The sequence below is a fragment of the Protopterus annectens genome, chromosome 13.part0, assembly GCF_019279795.1.
Source record: "Protopterus annectens isolate FY-2018-M chromosome 13.part0, PAN1.0, whole genome shotgun sequence".
Taxonomy (NCBI): Eukaryota; Metazoa; Chordata; order Ceratodontiformes; family Protopteridae; genus Protopterus; species Protopterus annectens.
Window position 1 is genome coordinate 516,133,963 of NC_056747.1, and position 26,240 is coordinate 516,160,202.

Sequence of the window (26,240 nt, forward strand, 5' to 3'; positions counted from 1 at the left end):
ATACATGCTGATGACTTAAAATTTGTACCTAAATGAAACAATGTTCCTACAATATAACTACTAGTTATCCATATGTATTGGTCCTAGAACACATATACTGCTTTAGATACAAAGAATAGTACATGTTATAGTCAAAGTAAAATTTATGTATTTTTTTCAGATTTTAAAGAAATTTTCAGTAACAAAAGGGGTTTGTTTACATGTGTATGGTAACCTTTCCAGTTTAGAAGCCAACAAAATTAAACAAAAAAAAAAAGCATGAAGTACTTAGCTATACCTTTTCCTCATCTCTGCTTACTGCCTCCAGTGGTGTGTACCTGTTTGCCTTTTAGAGTTAGTGGAACATGTCCTGAGTAGAGCTACACCATTATCAAATTTTCTTTGTTTTTAATTTGGGAATCTGTTTGCTTCCCATCTATGATTTTATTATCTCTGCTGGGGGATAAGTAGTTCCTTTATTGTTATCACTGGTACCAGGAATAGACCCAGGGCAGTGGCATTTTCTGTGCAGCAGTCAGGATGGGAGTAGCTTTTATTCCAATATATCATGTCTGATAGTTGTAACAGAGCATTAAGTCTATAAGCTGTTTACAAGCTGCTTCCTGTAGCCTAGGTTTGATTTCCTCAGCCTCCATTAGTCTACTTTGTGACGCTGAGCAAATTACTTAATCAAACAATGCTCAGTGGAAGATGGAAAATCGGGATAGTCTCCAAAATGGTCTTCTGGACTGCATGTTCAGTAACTACCCATGAAGCTGTGAAATTGTGTTGTGCTCTATAGTAAGAGGAAGTTAAATCAAGTGTTACAGGCAAGGACTTGTCCAGTAGCCTGCTATCCTGATCTTGTAAAATCTGTCCCCAAACTGTGCATTCAGATTTGGCACAGACTTCCATCAACATTCAACAACTATTTCAAACATGCATTAGTAAAGAGTTAAGTCCTAGCTAGCTTCCCACCACCCCTTCAGACAGTTAAGATGTAGTTCCTTTGTTTCTACAGAATGCTCTTAGCTTTTTTGTGAGGAAGTCCTGATGGTCTTGTGCTGTCCTAAATACTCAAACAGATAACTATCTTTTGATGCTTTGCAAACATTGAGAAGGTCTGTTTTCTTATCCTGCTGTAACTCAAGGAAACAGACTTTCAGAAGTTGCTGCATCTTGTACACTATGTACTTTGTTGGTCAGGTCAGTAGTGTCAGGATTCTACATTAGTTTCAGCAAATTGATATTTTTTATTGTAACCTACATGGCAGCTCATACTTCACAACTGTACAAATTTTCACAGAATGTCCAGTTTTGCCTCATATTTTTGGTGCATTTTTCATAAAATTGTGTTTTTTCTGGCAAATCAGTGGGAAATATTTAAAGACTGACATTTGAGTTTCAGACTTCATACTCTTCAGAAAATTCATGTTAATGCAAAACCTGTTATTCTATTAACTTCCTAGGTTAACTTCCTAGGTAGAAATCACAATGCATTATGGTTGGGGTTACTTCTTAATAGGGCTGCATCACACATTTATATTAAAAAGGCTATGACAACATATATATATATATATATATATATATATATATATATATATATATATATATATATGCAGAATATATATAAGCATTTTAGTAGCTTTAAATTACCTGTTATCACAGTCTTTTTTTTTTCAGCCTCTGAAAATATGCTAAACCGCTCATTTTATTTTGCTTCTTTATGATAAAACCTGTCAACTGTCCAAATTTTTGCCTCATATTTTGGTATGTTCCTAAATGTGTGGTTTTCTGGAAAATCATTGAGGACTGAATTTACTAAATAACACTAAATAATGGCAGATGTTTCAGTTTCAGACTTCAAATTCTTCAGAAAATATGCAGTAATGCAAAACCTGTTATTCTAGCAATTATTTAAGGTTATAGGAGCAATATTTAAAAACCTACCCTATTTTTGTCCTTTTGTCCTCCCATTATTTTTGGCTTTGTTCAGATTTCTTAAACTGAGAGGTTGAGCGGTACGGTGTAGAGGATGACTCTCACTCTTGCCAAAACTGCAACTTTGAAAGCCTAGCAAAACTACTTTGAAGTTAGATTTAAATGTCGAATGAAATGCTTTATAGCAATGTATAGTTAAGACATTTCACAGCAAATCTGTAAACAAAAATGCTGACACTGTCTCTAGAAACAGTCTGAAAAGAAAGACACCAGTGTCATAAGCAAATTCAGAAGCAAATACACTTATTGATTGTTTCTATTTTCCAACATAGGGATGCAAGGTACGTTGTTGAAGAAAGATAGATGAAAGACAAAAATCACATCAGTATGGTTGTGTGCATCAATGAATATTTTGGATTATAACAAATTACAAAATAATACAAAATGCTTACAGTAATACTAACACATTCGTAGTACACAGAAGGTCAAGTTATGATGACAGATATATATATTTTTTTTAAGTTTCTGGTTGAGATTTTCTTTAAGGGAGAACTGTGGCAGAAATTGAAAAATCATGCTTTTATTGTATCTTGTTCCTGTATATAGAACAAGTGGTTAGTAAAAAATGTTTATTGCACCACAAATTGCATGAGTGAGTCACAGTCCTGATGTGATTTTATCGATCAAGTCTTATTCTTTAAGTAATCCATTGTGTTCCCCTTCCATTTCTTTCAATGTCCTCTAGCTGTCTCTCAGTAGATTTCTTTTTGATGACTCCCTATGATGCATTATCATTGCAAGCTGTTAAATAGATATTTGAAGTCATTTTTGTTTCATTGAGATATGGTAGGAAAAGCAGTTACTTTTGTAAAACATTTGCACTTAATCTCTCCCCACCCACTCATTATTTTTCTGCACTATATATGGTATGTTTTCTGTCACCCATGCCTGCGCAGGCCACTCATTTCTGAAAAAAAAATCTCCAGTGGAGTTATATGATTTATTAGATGATGTGAATAATTCCAAATGGATGTAATGCAAGATTTCAAGGAACGTCTCAATGGTTTACAGAGACTGCAGAATCAGGTGAAGGCAAGAGAAGGAAAGTTGCTTAAGTCATACTTTTTTCTTGAGTGGCATTGCAAATGTCTGTCTAAAGAGACTGATGTTTTTACTAACATGAACACAAGGCAATGTATTGCAACCTAATCTCAGAACTCTGAATCTGTCAGTTTTGAGGGCAGAATTTTAATTCCAACAGCAGATAGCAGTTTTTTTTCAAGACAAGTAGTACATATCTTAAAGGAAGAATCTTAAAAGTCCTAATACAGTAAACTGTTGCATTCAAAAGTGAAGGAAATTTGTCTCTTTGACTATGTCTCAAGTTCTAGCTACTTGGCATTGGCATATCGTAAGGTTATTAGACTGTATAAACTAATTAATTGGCTCATCATCATCGACTCTATTTTTCTACTTGGAGGTGGGGTGTTGTGTCAGCTGTCGCCACCTCTCTCGATTCAGTGCCACTCTACTACCTTCTTTGACAGTCTTCCCTGAATGTCACAGATCGTCTGTCACACAATCCAGCCATTTCTTGGCTGGACCTCATTTCTTCTTATCTGTTCCTGTCTGCCCCAAATCTTCCTCACCAAACCATCTTTTGCTTTCCTGCAATTGCGGCTGAACCATCAGAATCTGTTTTCCTTGACTTTCTCTGCAATTGGATCTACTTTGGTTTCTGCTCTGATATTCAGATTTCTTCATCTGCCCCACAGTATGCATCCTAAAATTCATCTCGGACATTTCTTCTCCATCACTTCAATTTTCCCCCACTGCTTTGCTTTACTGCCCAGGATTCTGTGCCATACAGATGCATTAGTCAATCCACTGCTTTGTACAATTAACGTTTCACCTTTTTTGGCATTATTCTGTTACACACTACTCAGACACTCTGTGACTCTTGGCTGCAGCCCCTCAGATTCTAGATTTGACCTCCTGTTTCAGACTTCCTTTCTCCTCAACCACACCTCCCAGATAACTGAAGCTGTTAACCTGTTCCAATATTTTCCCTTCCATCTCAGTTTTGAGGTTCTTATGATTTCCTCCATTTGTTGCAATGACAGCTGTGCTGTCTTCTCCATTTCCTCTCATGTGTCTTTGGTTTTGTATTCCATTCCCCTATCATTTGCTGAAGTTGCTATTCTGAGTCACATCATCTGCATACAGTGGCTTAGTTGGTCTCTCTCCCCTGACCTGTTTGCTAATGTAGTCCGACATTAGTATAAAGAGTAGCGGGCTCAGAACTAAACCGTTATACACACCCCCCTCCCACTGGGAACTCCTCTGTGAATCCAAACACTGTTCGTGTTTGTGTCACTGGGTCCTTGTACATAGCCTACATTAATTCTACCTGTGTTTCCGGTTCTTTGAGCCATCACAGGACTATCCAATTCTACTTTCTTGAGACCTGGTCGTATGCTTTCTCCATGTCTGGCAATGCCCAGTTGGAGTCTCTCCTCATCTTCATTTTCTTCTCTATTATATGTCTCACTGCAAACATCGGGTTGCTTTTGCCTGCATCTGAATCTAAACTGGTTATCTGCCATCTTACTTTCTACTGCTCTGCCTATTCATTTATCAGTCACCTTCTTCAGCACTTACATGCAGTGCAGCAAGAGTTGGTACCTCCCTATTGCTCATAAGTGTATATGTCCTCCTTGGTCTTGTACTCTGGAGCACTTGCTCTGTTGTCATTTCAGATATGCCTTTCTCTCAGTACTGTGCTGAGTATCCTCAGGAGCCATTTCTGCTGTAACTTGCCCAACACCTTAATCATATCTATCATGACTTCCTTTGAGCCTCCTACTTTCCCTTCCTTCATTTTCCTTACTTTTGCACTTCTTCTCTTCTTTCATTGTAGGCTGTGCATGGGGGGTCAGTACAATTTCTGTTGGGCTTTCTTCATTCACAAGCTGCTGGAAGTTCTCCTTCCATCTGCCTTTGATGTGCTGTAAACTGGTGAGCAGATTGTTGCTGGCATCTTTTATGAATGTCTGATGACTGTCTTGTTTACCTATCTGTCTTTGCCTTGCAACCTGATGCAGTTTCTTTGTGCCACCTGCTGAATCACTTTCTAGAAGCTAATAGAGTTTTTCTAATGCTTTGTTCTTTCCCATTGCAGCTGCTCAGTTAGCCTTTTGTTAGCCATCCAGTGTTCCTACTTAACCTGGTACATCTTTTCTGTTTCCATCTCTCTTTTTGCACCCCTTCTTTGTTTTAATATCTTCTTGGACTCCTGCATTACACCATCAGCTTTCTTGTATATCTCATTGCCATACCTGCTTCAGCCATACATCTGTTCTATAGTCTTCACACATGCTGTTTTGAGACACTGCTGTTCTTCAATTCTAACTATTTCTTCTTTTTTTCCAAGGTGCTGAAGCCCTGAGTATTTAGATTCCACTTCTTTTAACATAGTTTCTGTTTACATGGCAGCATTCTCTGACCACTGCTTGCAGCTGATTATGGCCACTAGTGGTTTATGCTGAGGGCTAACTCTTTCAGTGGGGAGTAAGTTGCAGTCTCTGATTCTAAACCAATGCCCTTTTCTGACTACGAGAAAGCCTACCTGAGTTGCATGTTGACCACTCTTGTATGTGATCTTGTGACTTTCTCTCTCTCTCTCTCTCTCTCAGTGACCCATGTGTTTGTGGGCCTCCATCAAAACATTTGCCAAAGAGAATCTGGAGTGGTCTCTCTGTCTTTATTCTTGTTGCCCCAACCATGTGGACCCAGGCAGTCTTCTTATACTGTTCTATCTGTCCCAGTGTAAGCATTTGAGTCTGCATTAATAATGCTAACTCAACTTGTCCCTCTTTATCGAGTAAGTCCTGCAGCTGCTGCCTGACTGCACACTTTCCCCAACCTATAAAACCCTGCTGTGAGACACAGACTGATATTTTCAATACTGCCCTATCTTTACAGTGGAATTTGATTGTCTTGGGCCTGTCACTAATTCTGATAACATCACTCACTGAATTCAGAAGACCCTTTCTCTTGCCACAATTCCCACACCGTTTCAAGTTTGTCCTCTTGAGTAGCAGAATCTGGAGCCAAAATCATCTGCCTTTGCTGTGCCTTCCTTCCACCTTGTCTCTTGGATACACATGATATCTGGTCTCCTTACCATCATCTCATCCACACCCAAGCTGTGCCCTTTCAGTGAACCTAGATTCAGTGTAACAATCCTTAGTTTATTTTGACAGGTTGGTTTATTTTACATCCAGCTATCAATCAACAGAGCTATCCCAAGTAACTCAAGCTGGGCAACTGGACACTGTCTGGCCAGTAGCTCACTGACCTGCGGCTGTTGGGTGTTAAAGTGGGCACACACTGGCCAGTTGGGGTACATAGACACCTCCCACCATTAACATGGTTTCTCAACCCACTTAGCACTAGCAAATGCCCATGCTCATTTTTATGACATTAGTCAACATGACCAAATCACCAAGAGACAATTTTACACCATTGAGTAGCTAGCCTTGACACAGCATGCTGTCTGTGATCCTTGTTCACCTGTCTAATGAATGCTGTGCACTGCAGCTGATACGTAAAGCTGTTGGTCTACACAACTCTTCCCACAACAGGCACAACTTAGAGGGTATGCTGCTGCCCACAACTCCATTCAGTTGTTGGGTGTACTCTGTTAGCATACCTCCCAAGTTCATCTGGAAAGGTTGGGTTTCAGCCAGTACCTTTCATCCTTATGTCTGAAACATCTGGCATATTTTTGGGAGGTGGAAAGAACTCCATACAGAAACAGGGATAGCATGCAAACTCTACACAGTGACCTGAGGTTAGGATTGAACTGTGTACATTGGTCTTTGTGGCAAAAACCTCAGCCATTATCTCAGGTCAGTGCATTATTTGATTCAGACTTGACTTATTTATCAGTCAAGGTTCATGTACCAGCTTTTTCACAAATAGCAGCAGAACTCTCTGTTAAGCCCTCATAAAGGAGTTCTTCACTTGACAACCCTGAATGCATAGTTTCCCCTTGGGATTTGATCTTTCTGTTGCAGAATCTGTCATTATGTCCCATTGAACATATATAGCGAGATTTAAAAATACCTGTCCTGGAAAGTATTTTTCTTTCTGTTTGCTGTTACCTAAAGCAAATGATTAACAACCTCTTTTGCTCAAACCACCTTACTTGGTATTTCTGCATGGGGGACTGGCACTGAAGACAAATCAGTTATTCATGCTTAAAGCTGTGTCAGGAATCCTTCTTTAAGAGTCTATACAACTACCAGTCGTTTACCCAAATTACAGTGGTTAAGGTTCATATGTTGGGTGTGCTGAGACAACTTCAAGAAAACTATTGAATTCAGAAAAAAATGATCAGCTTTTTGTTTTTACATAAGAAACAGAAAGACCTACAAGTCAAAAATTAGACTCTCCAAACAGTTTTCCAACTGCTTTGATTTTTGCTATGGCAAGAATAATAACCTCTGTAAGGCACAATAATAAAAGATTCCATTAGGACTTCAGCAGTATATTTCAAAAATGCTTCTGCATATGATATTGTAGAATCTGTTCTACACACCTTCAGAAAACATTGCAAATTAGAAGCACAATCCATAAGTAAGTAGAATAAGTTTTGATATGGCTGTACTACAGAAGATCCTGTAACGTCCATTTGCTATAGGTATTCAAGTTTTGCCTTCCAAATGATGTTTTCTGTCTTCAACTGACCATTCTCAAGGAAGATAGTGCAGTTGTGTATGGTATTTATGACAGCAGTAAATCTTTAAGGATAGGCCACTCTGACAGTAGAGCATACCCCCCCCCCAAGAATAGTGCACATAGTTTCTATAAAACTGTTTTATTATGATGTTGCACAGCTCCTTTTATGAATAATACAAAGAACAATGGCTTGCTACCACTTCTGTTTGAGTGCCAGAAGGGGTTCTGACAACAAAAGTAAGCTACTATATATTCTGGCTATATATTAGTGCCTCATACATCAGCCAGTATTCCATGAAAGGCCGTTGCAAGTCCAGTGACAGCATTCATGGGGATAACAGCACAGTATATAAATCCTCTGGCAAATAAACAAGACCACAAAAGATAAATAAACCCAAAACTTATGATTTGCTGTTAGTGACCTCTTCTCAAAGATCTGCTGCTGTGGTGCCTTACACTGCTGTGCTACTCTTCTGAGCCTGAAGTGATGGGAAGGTCATGACACTGTCTTTTTTGTTGCTCTGCAGTATGTATCTGAAGCCGAATGCAACCTGCAACGAATACGTTCTATCCTAGACACAGAAAAGAAGGAGAAGACAGAACTGCTGAACCAGCTTGAGGAGGAAAGAAGGTAACCAAGTTGAGGAGTATCTTTGAAGTTTTTAGTGACATCAACACTGTGATCTCCTATACAAATGGTAAATATCCTAGCTTGGAGGTATATACCAAGGAACCAGTATAAGGTAGTCCTCGGACAGTTTCCTAAAATATGCCAGACAAGTATAAAGAGAAAATTAACTGACCTTATCTGAAAAGAGGAGCAGGTGCAAGTAATAGTAGGAAAAGAATTACTTTTCTTTTGTTCATCATGTTGCCTTCAGCTAAAGCAAAATGAAATCTACAAAAAATATATAAAATCAGAATATTAACTTTATGAAATATGATTTCAAGAAACGTGCCTTGTCCTATAAGGATTGTGTTTTGTTTGGCTGCTGGCTGGTGGAGGTTGGATGGTCTTGGGATTGGAGTACGCACTCATTGGTTCTTTTGAGTTTTTTTGTTTTTTTTTTAAGTTATTTAAGGTTGTATCTTGTGTTATTTAAGCCCTAACTTTGAGAGGATTTCTGTCTATGCACACTGTGGAGGAGGGTCATTGACTACAACTCTGATCTGAGATATATAACAGTAAGTATCCTGTTTTTTTTTGTTTATTTTTAGTAGTTATTGCTTCTAGCAAAATATATATATATATATATATATATATATATATATATATATATATATGTGTGTGTGTGTATGTATAGCACTTTGTACTGCCTGCTGCATACTTTTTACTGTATTTTATTGCTATTAACTGATCTACACAATTAAACTAAAATTGTCTGCCTTACAGGGCCTGATAAATAAGGTTTTTACTGTCACACTGTTTGTAAAGCTTTTTGGCTAGTTTCACTGTGTGAAAGGTATTAACGGGAAATTTTCCCTACTTGTTAAGCACCTATTTGTTTGTTCTGATGTCCTGGCAAGGAGTGTATCATATAGCTGATTTCTTTGCAGTTAAAAGCATTCTGTAGAGTCTCATTGCTACTTTATCTGTTTAAAACTTTCATTTTGTGGCTCACTGCTGTTCTACTGTGATAAACATTTCTGTAGTATTTACTGTCTAAAAGAGTGAAGGCTAGTAGCTATAGTATTGTTTCCCACCCTCCCTGCCTGTTGGTGTCTTGTTGTTATACTTGTTGGCTTTGCAGTTACCCGCCCCTACTGTAAATTTGATGTAGGACACTCCTGCCAGTCTAGTGTCATTAGCTCATTCTACCGAATACAGAGAGAACATTTGAGAAGGCCAACCCACTTAGTTTCCTAACCTTCAATTATCTTCTGCTTCTCCTCTCTCCCTTTCCTTTACAAAAAAAAAAAAAAAATTTGCTAGAATCTGCCTGTGTTCTGCTTAACTGTAACAAAAAAATTACGTTTGTTTCCTGCCTTTCCTGTAACTAGTCTAGTCCAGATACAGATTTGCTATATCCAGAACTGTGTGTAAGCTTCTGAGCCCCCCTCCAAGCCTATCTGTGTTGGAGGGAAGCCTGCTAGCTTATCAGTGGGAGTGGTAAGCACTAGGTAACCTATCTACCACATAAGGAGTGGTTTCTGGCCCCAACATTGTAGTTATTGGCCGTTTGGGCAGTTTTTCCATCTCTCTCAACTGCCTGATTTAAAAGTCCGCATTTGCACTTGTTTCCCCCCTTCCTGTAACTAGTCTAGTCCAGATACAGATTTGCTGTATGCAGGACTGTTTGTAAGCTCCTGAGCCCCCCCCCCAAGTCTTTCTGTGTTGGAGGGAAGCCTTCTAGCTTATTAGTGGGAGTGGTAAGCACTAAGTAACCTGTCTACCACATAACGAGTGGTTCTGGCCTAGAAATTGTAGTTATTGGCCGTTTGGGCAATTTTTCCATCTCTCTCAACGTTCTGATTTAAAAGCCCACATTTGGATTTGTTTCTTTCCTGTAACTAGTCTAGTTCAGATACAGATTCTTAGTTTTAGCACTTGGATTTGCTTATTCGTGCTCAGCACTTGTTCAGAACTTGTTGTAAGCACTAAATAAGCTACAAATTACTACAGCACTCAACCTTCCTCATTACCTAGAGGAAAACAGTTTTTGTATTGCTTTCCTCACTTGCTTAGAGAAAAACTGCTCTTGTACTCAATTTCCTCACTTGTCGAGAGGAAAATAGTTTTTTATTCAGGCATGTCCAAGGGTCAGCTCTCAGTGTTCTCTCCTGTCTATCTGATGAATCTGGGCATCATGAGGCAGTGTAGCAATTGACTCGTACACAGAAAACCCTCTCCTCCTACCACCCAACACTACAACGTGTGAGAGATGCACTTATCTAGCCAAACTGGAGGTAAAGCTCTCTCCAACCAAGACTGAACTTGACAGCCAGGAGCAGAAGGTAAACGCTTGCACCACACCACACTCATCACATAGTCCCACTAAACCTACATCACCAAAATCCAAACATAGAAACACAAAAAAATTCGCAGAGGCTCTCAATAATAATCTGCTCAAGCAGCACAGACCTCCAAAGCAGAAATGCAAGCAACCTCCACCCCCAACACAACCCAGATGACACATAGCCCACAGACTCAGTGTGCCACTCAGCCACAGCCCATAAGGCAAAACAACGTACCCAACACACTAGTCATAGGTGACTCAAAAGTCAGGCACACCGATGTCCCACTCACCAGGCTAAACAAGGAGAAGGTTACTGTTAGCTGCCTGTCGGGTGCCAGGATCCGCCACATAACCCACGCACTCAGGTCACTCCACAACAAGTACAAATATGACTTTGTCATTGTCCATGTTGATGTGAATGACCTGAGACATACCTCCCTGGACTACATGAAAAGAGACATTGAAGAGCTCTCCGATCTTGTAGCCCAAGCAGGTATGACCCTAGCCCTGAGTAGCATCCTGCCATCACCCAGAATGATACCGCAGTACAAGGACAAATTGATTGACTTCAACACTTGGCTAAGCTTTTGGTGTCATTCTAAGGGGATCCAGTATCTGTCTGCCTGGGATGACATGGTTGGTGACAACGATGCTTTGCCAGAGATGGCCTGCACCTGTCACCCCTGGGATTCCGGATACTGGCTAAGGCTGTTACCGCCCCATAGTGCCTTTTTTAGGCAAAGTTAAAATGACAAATTCACCACCGTAACAGGAACAGGTAAGCAAAACCTGAGGGTAATGCTACTCAATGCTAGATGTCTAAATATCAAAATGCACTCCCTCGAGGCACTCCTTAAAATGGAGAACATCGATATCTGTGCAGTGACTGAGACCTGGTTCAAGGCTCCAGAGAGCACCCCTGCATTTCTAGGCTATAACTCATACCACACCTTTCGGCCATCTAACCTGGAAACACCAGAGACAGAGGTGTGTCCATATTCATTAAGGATAGCCACACCTCCAGGCTAGTTGCTCAGCATAATGCATCCGAGGTTATCCAAGTACAACTAACTCTGGGCAAAACTGCAATCCAAATTATAGCTTGCTACAGATCCCCCACCATGCCCCAGGATTCCCACTCCTCTTTTCTAGATATACTGGAAAATATTAGGGTTCAAACAAACACCCCAATAATGGGCGATTTCAACTACCCCACCATTAACTGCGAAGACTACTCATGTACCAACTCCTTCGCTCAACGCTTTCTGGAATTCATAAATTCCAATACCCTGGATCAATTTATCCACACGCCCACCAGGGGCAGCAATATCCTAGACCTAGTCATTACCAACATGAGTGACTGGTGTTCTACACCTGAAGTTAACTCCTCGTTGGTCAGATCTGACCATAAGCTAATCACACTAGATATCCACATCCCCCCCACCCCCCATTAAGGAAACTACGGTAAACAATTTCTCCAAAGCCAACTTCATGCTTCTTAAGACAGAAGTGGCAAACTTCATGACACCCATGCAGATGGACAATACAGTTACGACTGCTGAATCCTACACAAATGCACTCTATAAGCACTTACACAAGTGCATGGATCGTGCTATCCCAAACAGAACCAAGACGCTATCCTCCAAAAAAAGGAAGCCAATCTGGTGGTCCCCTGCCATAAACAAACTCTACAACAGAAGGAAGAAACTGTTGCAAAAGAGAGTAAAATCCTATGAGTGGAGGAGCTCCCTGGTCAGCCTCAGTAAGAAAAGAAGCTATGATCCCTTATAAGATCCTCCAAAGCTAGCTACGAAAACAAAATTGCCACTGATTCTAGGGACAACCACAAAGCATTCTTGTAGCTATGTTAAGAATCTCAATGGCAACACCCAGATCTGCTCTGAATTACAGCACAACGGCATGAAAATTACAGAGCCAACTGATATTGCCAACATCCTGGCAGATAGGTTCAGTGCTAACATTAACCCCCTCTCACCCCCTAAAGGGCCCATATCTATACAGAAAGAATGCAGAGTCCCTGTAATCACAACTACACAGGTAAAAGCTGCACTCTCCAAAGCCAAAAACACAGCATCCATGGGACCGGACAACATCCCAGGCTGCATTTTACAAGAACTTCAGAACGAACTGGCTCCCCGCCTAAGCACCATGTTCAATCATAGCCCCAGTTCAGGCTTTGTGCCCACTGAATGGCGCACAGCAACAGTTATCCCACTCCACAAGGGGGAACCACCACTGATCCCAGGAACTATCGTCCTATTAACCTGATGAGCCTGGTCTGTAAGGCCATGGAACGTATCATCATGGAACTCATAAACAAAGACATTGGTAACCTCTAAACTCTGGACCTCACCCAGTTTGGGTTTGCGAAAGGCAGATCATGCCTCCTGAACTGGAATGACTTCTTTGAGGCAGTCACCAAAGCCGAAGATGAGGGTAAGGTGGTTCACACAGCCTATCTTGACCTCGCCAAGGCTTTCGACACCATCCCCCATTCTGGAATTATAGCTAAACTCACTAAACTAGGTATAAATCCCTACGTCACAAGATGGGTTGCCAACTGGCTCACTGACAGAACCCACACCGTAAAAGTTGCAGACTCCAAATCTAACTTCAAACCAGTGACAAGTGGAGTACCACAAGGTTCAGTCCTGGGACCTCTCCTGTTTGGTATCTACTTCTCTGAAGTACAGGCTTACACAGAAGGCCTTTGGCTAACGAAGTTCGCAGAAGACTGCAAACTAGGAGCCATAGTCTAGTCCCCAAGTGATGTGGACATCCTACAGAAGGGCCTCACTGTGACAGATGCCTGGTGTCAGAGTCATGGCCTCAAGCTCAATGCCAAAAAGTGCATTGTCATCACCTTTGGTGAAAACTCTGTACCCATGAACTACCATGTAGGCGGCAGTCTACTTAACGCCAAATGTGTGATAAGAGACCTTGGGACCCAGGTGGACAGTAGTCTCTCCTTTGATAATCACATCGCCACAGTAGTCAGGAAATCCTTCTGTGTGGCACACCTCATCACAAAAGGGTTGTCATCCAAGAAAAAAGAGGTCATTGTTCTCCTCTACTCGACACTCATTAGACCCATTATAGACTACAATGCCCCTTTTGGAATGTACCTCACAAGACTTCTGCAGCAGCTGGAAAGGCCACAGAAGTACCTCACAAAGAGTATTACTGGCCTCAAACAGATGACCTACACTGACCGTCTCAAAAAACTCCAGCTTTAATCCATAGCATATGACCTACTCCAAGGTGATCTCTGCCTAACATATAAAGCTTTGTCATACCCAGAGCTGATGGACATGCTACACCTAAAGAAATCCCAATCTCTCCGAGCTACATGCTCTAGGGACCTAAACCTTGTCACCACAATAAACAGGACATGCTGGAGGGATAGACTCCTGTCCCAAAGACTTCCCATACTCTGGAACAAGCTACCCATCTGTGTCAAGCAAAGTTCCTCATTAGCACGCCTCAAGAAAAATCTTGATGAGTGGATGGGAAATAGGAAATACATCCTGGGGATCACTTCTGTGTCTCTGCTTGACAGGGGCACAGGAAAATAACTTTCTTAGGTGGCGTAAGCCAGGGAATCTTGTTGGCTAGGCTTACTTAGGCCATTGGGCTGATAGCCTAGTACCTATCAATGAACCTATTGTATTTAATCAAAACTTCATATAAATCAAGTGAGGGAAGAAGTAGCCTGTTTCCACCCCCTATCAGAAAGGGCAGAGCTAACAAAACTGTGTACATTCTTCTATTGTCTGATTATGCAATCTCATCACAAAAAGGCGCAATAATGAACTTAGTGTTACAGAAGCAAATGCACAGTTATTAAACATTGATGGACGAAAACAGATACTCTTGACGTATAAGAGATTTTTCATCTTAGGGTCTGTGTTTAACGAAAATATGCATAAATGGAAAATTCTGAAAAATCCCTAAATTCATTTAAATAGAATGTCATGTAGACTAAAAACTTAAAGAATTGAGATTTGCACTATCTAAATGTATAAAAAGGAAAAGTTGACCTCATATTTTATTTTTATAATTTGAACTGATGTTTTCTTTTCAGACTTCATCATAAATGTTATTATTATAGATGAGCAGTTGATATACATTTAGTTAAAGTGACAGAAGCTGGTGAAATATTGGCTCAGCTCAACTCCACTTTTATTATAGTGCTTTATAAGAAATTACGTTTCAAAATAGATTAAATTCAAACAAATGTTAAACAAAAATATCTGCCATATAATCTAAGTAAAATAATCTGGCTCATGAAAAACTGACAATGGAGATATCCAAAATCTTAAGTAGGGTGTCAATATTCCTTTCACCTAAATATGACTTGCTTGAAAGTGATATCATTTCCTCCTCCCCCAAACAATGACCAGTAGCAGATGCAGTGGATGAGCAGGGGGCTAATGCCAAATGTCATAAGTTGAGCATGAGGAAGAGATGACAACTATGCCAGCCACCTTCACTATTTCCATGTGTCCGAGCCCTGAGCCTAACTTCCACCAGAAAAGAAAATTTGGTTTCTTTTAACTGTTGCCGATAAGTTTTCAGTCCTGTGCTTGACAGGTAATTACCATACTCAGATATGTGCATTACATTCTGAATCATGTTTGTCTAACACTGTCTTAACCAGTAAAGAACAACTTATTTTATTCATCTTGTTAACTACCGTCTGCTTTGCATGAGAGATGCTGCTCACTTGCTTTTTAAACCAAAATGTCTTTGTTTTCAAAGCGTTCTCTGAAACATTCTAGCTTCCTGTTTCATGTCTATGGGACCATATTTGGATAGGTACAAGTTTTGGGGCATTAATATACACTTTAATATTCCAGCAGACTGCAGATTACTGCTTGCTGGAAAGGATGCATACCTTCACCACACTGGTATACCCTACTGCAAAAGTTTGCTACTTTAAAAATGTTTCACTCTTGTACATTAACTATTTTATGTGCCTGTCTATTAGTAATTACATCTAGTACTTAGCTACAAAAATAATAAAATGTAACTAAAACAAATCTGAAAGCATACGAAGAGTGTTGGGGATACCAACAAATCCAAGTGCAATTTTTGGTGTCAGTAGTAAGTGAAAATGTGTATGCCTAAACTGTAAAACTTTCTTCCACATACTTCAGTCACTTTTCACCTTGAAGTTAAAGATCTCAAAGTTCTATGCAGGGAAAATGACATGTATTCAAGGTAACCAAAGTAAAATCCAAGAACAGCTTTGATATAAAACCAGTAAATCACCAAGAAGCCTCCAAAGGTGAAGCAATAAAGCAACGAACAGCCCGGTTTCACCACCAAAAGTTTATTGAAAAGTAAAATACACCATTAACGCATTGTTACAAGTACGTTTTCATTTAGTATGAACTTCATCAGATGTGGGCTTTCCACTAAATCTAGGTTACATTTATACTAGTTTGTCTTAATAAATTGACCAATCACAATGTACTTTGTTTAATTAAAACCACTTAAACTGCCAATAAATGTGTACACATAACATCCTTTCCTATAATAAGCCCATTTTTTATGTATGAACATGTGTATAAAAAATGCTAAAACAATATATAAGAAATTATTAAAAAGTAAGAAGAACTAATGCTGTGTATAAGCACAAATTAACTTGTACAAATGCTTATTTATTCTTTGTTTTGGAAAAGATAAAGGATGGTCGAGGTGGTCTATGGGAAGAATATACTGACTACAGAGAATTATGGTGGCAGATCACTCTAGAGGCTTTTTCCTTTTCCCCTAGATAAGACAAGGGGATGTGTCTACCTGTGGAAGAGACCCAGACAGTCCAGGAAATGTCAACCAAAACAATCATACAGAACGAGGAGCTCCAAAGAGCCAACACAACCCAGAGACCAGCTGTGACTATTTTCAACCCCATCCACTCAAACCACTACCCACCCTCCCTTCCAAACCTCTGGCCGGAAGACTCTGCTTCTTCCTAAATTAATGGAAAATCATCACCAGGAACCAATGGGTCCTCAACATCATAGAATGGGGATACTACAGCCACCCTTCTTAGGCATTCCAAAACCTCCATAACAACAGGAGAGCCTCCTACAACCTATGCTCAGGGAACTACTTCACTAGGGATCCATTCAGCCTGTTCCTCCAGATCAGGCATGAAAGGACTTCTACTCAAGGATCTTTCTAGTTCCATAAAATGAGGGCACCTGGAAGCCCATCTTGGACCTTTCAAAACTAAGCAAGTTTCTTAATATCCCAAAATTCAAAATGCTTCCTTTAAAAATATTACTTCCCATGTTCTTTCAAAGTGCCTTCATGATCACTCTAGACCTAAAAGATGCTTACCTCCATGTCCCCATAGCAGACAGTCACAGAAAATACTTAAGTTTTGTAGCAACAAACTCTCATTTCCAATTCTGTGTTTTACCATTTGGGCTGTCCACTGCTCCCAGAGTTTTCACAAAATATTTAGCTGCTCTGATAGTGCATTACAGAACTCTGGGAGTTCATATTTACCTCTACTTAGATGACTGTCTCATTCAGGGAAAATCTAAAGCTGAGGCCCTAGATACCTTGCAGATCACCATAGACTGCTTTCAGAAGTTGGGTCTCACCTTAAATCTTCAAAAGTCACAAACCATTCCTTAAACAAGGATCCTCTTTCTGGGAACCCTCATAGATCCTGCTCAGCAGAAAGCCTTACTTTCCACGACAAGATATCTTTCCTGAGAAACTTTCTTATGTACCTGCTACCAAAACAACACATCTCAACAATGGAATTTCTGTAGATTCTGGGTTACATTTCATCCTGCACTCTTATGATTCCACATGAAAAAACTTCAGTGGTTCCTAAAAAATTCTTGGGACCAGCATTGCCATCCCCTGGATACCGTATTGCTTCTCCTTCCATGCCTGAAGAAGAAGCTGCTATGGTGAAAGAACACCATGCTGCAGAACCCAGGAGTGAGCCTATCTTTATCAGAAGCAACACCATCATCTCAGATAGTTTAGACATAGCTTGTTCCTGGACCTAACTCTACAGTGGGGGTTCCCCTCAGTAGACCTGTTTGCCTCTTACCAGAACAGACAACTTCAAAAGTTCTGCTTCAGAATTCATCAGACAGGGACTTGGAAAATATATGCTTGCTCTTTCAGATGGACAAACTTGTTTCTGTATGCATTCCTGCCTTTGCCTCTGATCCCCTTGGTACTGTAAAAGTTAAGATGGTCAGACCCAGCATGATTTTAGTGTCCCCCTTCTGGCCGAGGTGACCCTTAGCAAGGGAAGATTCTGCACTCTACTGCAGCAAGTAAATGTCCTCAGTCAAGCCAAGGGATCTGCTCCATCTTCACCTAGCTGCACTCAGGTTAACAGCCTGGAGGATTGGGTTTTGACACCAAGGAATGTCACCTATCTCAAGGACGTGCTTTCCATACTAAAGTAGGCAAGGAAACCCAATACCAGGAAAGCATACTTTGCAAATTGGAAGATATTTTCCAACTGGTGCCACAGCAAGAGCACCAACCCTTCTCAGGCAGACATCAACTCAGTCTTGAAGTACGTTTCAGGCCTGTTTAGACAAGGACTTTCCCACTCCAGCATTATTAAAGTGCTACATTTGTCATCTCAGCTTGCCTGCACTGTTCTCCACCTATCTTCTCACATCACCACATGAAACTTTTCCTAAAAGGGGTAATTCACTTGAGACCACTGAGAAAGAACCCTATTCCTACCTGGGATCTAAATTATGTGCTCTAGCAGAAAGGCGGTGGCAACTGGTGTCTTTGACCCAGTTGCTACTGCCTTTCTAAAGATACTCCCTTGGAAGACCACTTTCCTTTGTAGCTGCCATAGCAGCAGGGAGGGTCTCAGATCTACAAGCCCTCATGTATAAAGAACATTTAACTAGTATTCACAAGGATAGTGTAACCCTTAGAACAAACCTATCTTTCATACCTAAGGTGGTATCAGAATGTACTCTAAACCAGGCTGTCCACCTGCCAGTCTTCTTCCCAAATCCACAGAGCCGGGCAGAGAAAGCCCTTCATTCTCTGGATGTACACGGACAAATAAGGTACTATCTAGACAGAACAAAACCCCCTAACAGATTAGAGCAATTACTGGTGGTTTTTTCACAGCAGGTAAACCGGGCTGACCTGTCTCCAAACAAACCATTTCCAAATAGATAGCGAACTGCATTAAGTTCTGTTACTTCTACCATGGATAAATTCTACCTGGGCATATTAAAGCCCAGCCCACCAGGCATGGGACAACTACCACAGCTTTAATTAAAGGAGCCCCTACTCAAGCTATCCTAGTGGCAGCCACATGAAACTTAGTGCACACCTTTACAAAACACTATAACCTGTGCAATGTCTGCAGACTTGGGGCAGGTTTCACTGCTGCCATCCTGCAAAACATTATTTCCTAGGGTCATGCAGGTGCCCTAACACCCATCTGTTGACTTTGGGAGTCCTCCCAAGAATAAGTACTGTAACACAGACTATGAAGAATATAGAATAGTTGTGTCCCACTTACCGTAATTGTCGATTCTCAAGTAGATCAGTGTTGCATTACATACCCACACCCTCCAACCCCTATTTCTGCTGACCACTTTTCTCTGCGGATAGTTCTGTTATCTCCATCATCCCCTTTCTGCCTCCAGTGATCTTCCTGCTTCTCACTGAAATTCTGACATCTGGGGGAGGTTGTGCTTTCCTCAGGCATCAGGTTGCTTGTTCACTGCTTAGAAAAACTTGAAGATGGCAATGACATACACCGTTCTTATACCCTGACATCCAGACATTGGTCTTCAGATATCTATCGGCTAGGGATGATACAAAGACTATGAAAATTGGAATGGACATGGACTTCTACATTGCAGAAAGACCCAAGAATTGTTATTGCAGCACTGATCTGTAGTATGTGGGACACAACTGTATTTTCTTCATATTGATCACTGCTGCAGTAGACTAGCTATACAGCTATATCCTTCATAGGATGTAACAGATGGCCAACTTCCAAAGCTTCTGGGCACTTTCCATACAGCCAAATAATTAGTTAGCTCAAGCTGAGCTGACTAAAAAGATAGGTCTGGGTGCCAAGCCCTTCAGAGTTTTCCTGCTGCCGAGAAGAGAAATCCTCTGTGGGCATTTACTGATGTACGCTCAGCTAAAGATGTTCCATTATTGGACAGATAAGTTCCCTTTGGTGGAAAAAACTTCCACATTACTTTTAAAATTGTTTAAACTAGGTTTTTGTGTGAAACAACTGCTTTTAAACTAGGAGAAAGTATTTTCATTGACTGCCTCTTCACTTTTATGCACTTTTCAGTGGTAACAGTTTTTTACTTTTGTGGTGAAGTTGTTAGAGGTTGTTTAAAAATGCTTTTCTTCTGTGGGGAAACTGTGTTTATTTTACTTTTTGGAGCTGAGGAAAGTTTTTAAAGTACTTTTTTCCTATGTTTTTTTTTTATGGGGGAAAGTTACTTTTTTGCTAATTATCTATTTTGCCAACTATTGCTGCTAAGCTTCCCCAGGAAGCGTGTCTTTTTCAGCTTGACCAGGAAACAAACTAGTGGTCCCTCAGTCGGACCTTCTTCCAGCCATAAAAAGAAAAAGTTAAATAAGCAGCCTTTGCTATCAAAGCAGGCTAGTAATTTGCCACATCCGTAAAGCTGTCTGTTTCCTCAGACCACTCTTCTTTTTCTTTGGATCCCTCTGGTTTTGTCCATATACCCACCATGGACCAGGGGTTAGCCACATCCTCTGTGGCTATTTGGGTCTCATCAGTCGGCAAGGGAGAACCACTCATGTTGGTCTTGGGAGAAAGGGCAGAGAATGTGCACCTGCTTACCCAGAATGTTGTGCCTATCAATGGGAATGCTCTTGCTGTTGCTGAAAATGCTAGGTCTGTTTACTCTAACTTTCTTGCCATAAAGATACAGCAAACTAAACATTTAGCTTCTTCTGTGCCTCTCTGGACTGGAGTAATTTATTAGGCTTGATTCAGGGTCTAGTGCAGGCTGTGTTGACCCTTCTTTTAAGGTAGTTTTTGGAAAAGAAAATTGGATTCCGCTTTCCCTGAAGACATTCAAGATTTGGAATCTGTAGGAGAATGTGAAGGGACAGATACAGTCTTTTCTCCTCACATTTCTGATTCAACCAATAAGGAGAGTATGCTATCTGAAAGTCTTTGTGAGGGTTTCCTCTTTCTCTGAGACTATTTCCAGAATAAATCATTGTTTCCAGTGAGAGAACACAGAGGTTTCTCAGTCCCTTAGAAAATATTATGATTTACTACAAATGGAATTTCCAGAACTCTCATCCAGCCCACCCCCCTGTGCTGTCAGCATTGCTGGATGTGTTTGTCACAGCCTGTGCTTTTCCTGACAGCCAACTTGCTGCCCCTAAGATAGCAGATATAATAATGTACAAAGTTCCTCAGTCTCTCAAATTTTTATACAGTAATCCCAGACCTGACCCAACAGCTGTAGCCTTAGTTAATCCAGCTGTTGCCAAGCATTTTGCTAATTCTAATTCGTCTCCTTCTGACAAGGATGGTAAAGCTTTTGATAAGTTTGGGGAAAAGTTTATGCTTCTTCAACTTTGATTTTTAGAATTTTGAACTGTCAGGCTCATATATTAAAGTTTTTACTGCCTATTTGTGAAAGTATGAGGAATGTTTTGACTGCAGTTTCCTCTTGTGAGGGAAAAATCTGCTTTTTGTAGTTTAGTTACTTCTATTTCTTGGGTCACTACTTATTTGAAATATGTTTATGAATCTCTGTATATACTGCTTCCAGGGCTGTTGCCTCCAGAAGATGTCAAAAATGAAGTTGGATAGATATTTAGTTTTTGGACCCTCTGCAGCAGAGGTTATCAAAAAGTATGATGAGAGAGAGAAGCTGATTCAGGGTCATATTTTTAGAAACCCTAAATATTTGGGGAAATTAAAAAAGGGAGAATTCCACAGCCTTGGGGTTGTATTACTGGAGACAGTATCACAGGAACATTTAAGTGATCTGGGCATATTTAGCATATGCTCATCTGCAGTCCTGAGTGATTATTGAGAATCATATCGCAGTCTAGTTAAATGCCTGCATGGATTGTAGAGTATTAACATATGCAGTGGAGATTTTGGAGATTGTGCGGTCACAGCTTAATATTACCATTTTAAAGTAGATAGGGCACCACAGTGGTGTTCCCTAACTCCTGTAACAGAAGAAAGTTTTGAAACTCTGCTGTGTAGTTTTTGTCAGAATTATTGAGACAGTGAAGTCAAGATTTGTCTTCGGAGAGAGAAGTAGTGAGAATAGCTGCATGCTTGGCATACCTCTTCTAGTTTGGGAATAAGAGATATTAACTGACAAGCCAATGTGTTTCAATACTAGGTAGCTATCCTTATGTAAGTGGAAGATATGATGGAAGAGATTCAGGATAAAGCCTTTTAAGAAGGATTTCATAGACTGTTGTAGACTGCCATTAAGGACATTAAACATGCAATAAAACGTGGCTTTGACTTTGTAAATCACTGCTATAAATCACTGCAACAAGCCAGCTTCCTTTGGTACAGTAATCTAAAGGCACACAAAAATGATAATCCAGTCTTTGACAGCTTCCTTTGGTACAGTGATCTACAGGCACACAAAAATGATAATCCAGTCTTTGACAGTTAATTTAAAAAGACAGCTCCTCATTGCTCCTTTGGGCATGGACCTTTTGTTTAGATCCCACAAGGACATTTTGTTTGAACCCCCCTACCCTCACAAAAAGTGTTTAAAAGACTGGAGGAAGAAGGATAAGACTATACAAACAGTGAAACAGTTGCTTCACCATACATTTCCTAAATGTAGCAAAAATGTTTCTGTTAAGCAGTAGACCATTGTATAGGAAGCAGTCCTATGCAGAACGCAACTTAAACAGAAGACTGTTGTAAAAAAGCAGTGAAAGAGGGAAAGGGTCAAGACAGGCAACAAGGTAATAGTAGGGAGAATGGTCCCCAACCAAACCAGAAGGGTTCCTTCAAGTTCTGACTATCTTACTACATCTTAAGCTGCCCCACTTCATGTACTCCACTCCCCTCCTAGGAAGAAGACTGTCTTCAGAGATAGAGTTAATTGGTTAGTTAAGGTAGGTAGACTGTGTTATATCAGAAGGCTTAATAAATAATAAGAGACAGCGGTCTGTCATCTATCCATCATGAGGTCTATATTTATCTGAATTCTTTGTAACTTGTATATATACACTACATGGCATGCAAATTACTCTTTCAAGCTCATTAGTATTTAAATGTGTTTTCCATGTGACCAGTTTTCAGCTATGTCCTTGTTACACAAATTATTTGAATTAGAAAGTATTAGAGTATATTTAGATAAATAGTGCACAGGTCAGTCGCCAAGTTACTAGATTCCTTTCATCAGTATTTTTAGCCACTAATTGCATTAAGGTGAAGGGGAAAAAAACAATGCACCTTGATTAATGCTCATGTGTGAACAGGTGCATACACTATAGTTAGGGTGAATTATGTCACGATACAAACTTGATTGCCCCCCACCCCTTCTTGGGAATGCTTCCATCGTCCTTAGACTAAGACCAAAGGTGCACTCATTGTCAGTTTAGACTTAAAAGGTGCCTGTTTATGTGCAAAACTCAAGAGGCTCCTATTGTTTGTACCATGAGCAAACTATTTTTAGTTATCCCCCTTCAAGCTGTCTACTGCTGCCAGCATATCGGTCAGATACTTAGTTCCGTTCTTTGTCTGCCTCATACTGAAAGGCATACATATTTATACAACCTAGATGACTGTGCCATACAAGCTCATTCCCAGGAATAGTTAATGTTGGCAGTAAACTATACTACCACATCGCTGATCAGACTGTCATCAGTTACCTAAAGTTCAGTCTTGTTCCATCTTGCAGGAAGAACATTTTGGGGCCACTACTGGATAACAAGTTTATTTCCTCCACCAGAAAAGATATAGTTAATGCCAATCCCTCCCCTTCTGACAAGGATGGGAACGTTTTTGATAGATTTTAGAAAAAAAGTACATACATTCTTCTGGCAACACTTATTTTTAGAATTCTTAGTTGTCAGGCTCATATGCTAAAGTCTGTGCTTGCCTGTTTTGAGAATATGAGGAACATTGTGACTTCTTTTCCCTCATCTGATGAAAAAGCATATTTGTGTAATTTTTTGCTTCTGTGCCTCAAGTGGCTACCCATTCTTTGAAATGTGCTTTTAATTTGGCTTATGACACTTCCAGGGTGGATGTGGCTACTGAACATATAAAAAAACACCAAGCAAGTGTTAAAGCACACCAGACTACAAACTGGATTTGTTTCACCTGGTGAAAATTAAACCTACAGGTTGTGGAATGTGGCACCTTCCCTTGTGGAAGGTGTTCGGTTTGTCCCCACATTACCAAATGTTTTGAAAAAATAGATGGTGTAAAATTTTGTTCCACTTCTGCTTTTTCATGTATAACTAAATCAGTGGTATATGCTTTGTCATGCTCCTGTAATTTGTTTTATATAGGGGAGACTAAAAGAATATTCAAGCTACGGTTGCAAGAACATATTAGAGACATAAAAAATAATAATGCTATGAGCCCTATAGCTTTACATTTTTTTTACTTGTCATAGTAGTGATTTTTCACTGTTAAAAGCTTGTATTTTGGAACATATTTCAGAAACAGATGAAGTGTTAATGAAAAAGAAATTATTGTACAAAGAAACTTTATATATTTTAAAATTTAATACACTATCTCCAGCAGGTCTAAATAGTGAATGTAACTGGAAAGTGTTTCTTTAAAATGTATATATGACTATTTTAATTGATGGTTGATTAATTAGATGATTGTTTAATTAATTGTATTTAAGTGAATATATATGTATATGGTTCCCCTTCACAAGATCGAGCTACTGAAAGCTCAAAATTCATAAGCTCGAGCCCAGAATCTCGAGCTTCAGTAACTCGAAATTGTGAAGGGGAGAGAACCAAAAAAAAAACGTTTACTTACATGTATGCAGGGGGCCGAGTCCCCCTGCACTCTCCTTGTTTAAAGATATCAGCTCCATGACCGCACTATAGCGGAGGAATGGAAATTCTCCCTTTGTGCACTCCTGCATACAGTGCGGAATAGGAGATTTCCCTCATCCCAGCTGTAGTGCGATCTCGGAGTTGGTATATTTAAGTTGGGGGGTGTGGGGGGCACAGCCCCTTATGTGGGGGTGCTGGGGGACTTGCCCCCCTGCAGAAACATTGTAAAGGGATTTTTGAATGTCTTTTACGTCCGCTTTAGAATTTCGAGTTGCTGAAAACTCGGAATTCTGGGCTCGAGCTTATGAATTTCGAGCTTTCAGCAATTTGAGATTCTAAAGGGGAATCGTGTGTGTGTGTGTGTGTGTGTGTGTGTGTGTGTGTGTGTGTGTGTGTGTGTGTGTGTGTGTGTGTGTGTGTGTGTGTGTGTATATATATATATATATATATATATATATATATATATATATAGATGTATGGTGTGGCATATTTTGTAACTCCAGGAAAGCTGTGCTGCGGCACCATAGTGTTATTCAGTGTGAATAAACTATTTAATACAAGATTGGTGGCATCTTTTTCGCTGGCTTTGTAGTCTGATGTGGCTACTGAACCTGTTATGACGAGGTTTCTTGGTTGAGTAATCAAAACCTTCTTGAGAATGTTAAATCTGAACTTTTGTATTCATAAGACACAGAGGTAGTCTTTTGATCATCTGCTGCTCAGGTCCTCAAAAAACGTGAGGGGAGAGTAAATCTAATTAAGGAAATTTCACATATTTTCAGCCTCCCTTCCCCAGTTTTGTCTAGGGGTTTAATGCCACCTCTACAACATTTTACAAAAAGCAAAATAAGCAAACACAGAAAGCTGCTGGTACACAAATTTTAAAAAGCAATATCAGGTAGTTCCTAAGAAGAAAGGAGAGCTCCCCAGAATGAGGACAGTCTAACAAGTCTGAATGACTGTCTTCAGAATTCCCCCTGCCACCTTGGCAAGCCTTTAATCCTTCCCATAAATCTGAACTTATATTTCTGTCTTTGGTGACATACTGTCTCAGACAGATGGGTTCTAAAAGTGATTAATCAAGGATACAGATAGCAGAAGGAATCTTTTCCTCCCATTCAAAAGATTTCTCCTCATCCATCAGATCAAACTTCTTCTTCAACATACTTGTCCTTCAACATCTGCTGGCTCAGAGGTGTGACCGAAGTTGTCCCTCCTCCTTAGTTAGGAGAAGGGTTTTATTCAAGAATGTTTCTGCTGGCAAAGAAAAAAAGCTTCATCGAGACCAAATATGGATCTTTACTTTTTGAAACAGGTTGTGGCAGTCCCCAAGTTCAAAATATTATCTCTTCACATGTCAGCTCTCATTCCCCATTCAGGTTTTATAGTGAGCTTAGATTTAAAAGATGCTTGCCATCATATCTCTATAGCTCCAGAGTTTCTTGAGATTTTCTGTATCTGGATCACTCTTAATTCTCTGCATTTTGGGCTATCCACTACCCCAAGTGTGTTTGCAAAACATCTAACTCCAGGGGTGACTACTGCAGGATG

General features: G+C 40.1%; 1 protein-coding gene across 2 annotated transcripts in view; it reads left to right on the top strand.

Annotated features, from left to right (window-relative positions):
• The window catches only part of CLIP2 (CAP-Gly domain containing linker protein 2), a 1,185,433-nt gene that overhangs the window by 687,760 nt on the left and 471,433 nt on the right, over window positions 1–26,240 (top strand). For both annotated transcript variants that reach the window (XM_044054144.1, XM_044054145.1), the window contains exon 7: window positions 8,193–8,296. In XM_044054144.1, the coding sequence (XP_043910079.1) occupies window positions 8,193–8,296 (104 nt within the window). The remainder of the gene's footprint in view (window positions 1–8,192; window positions 8,297–26,240) is intronic.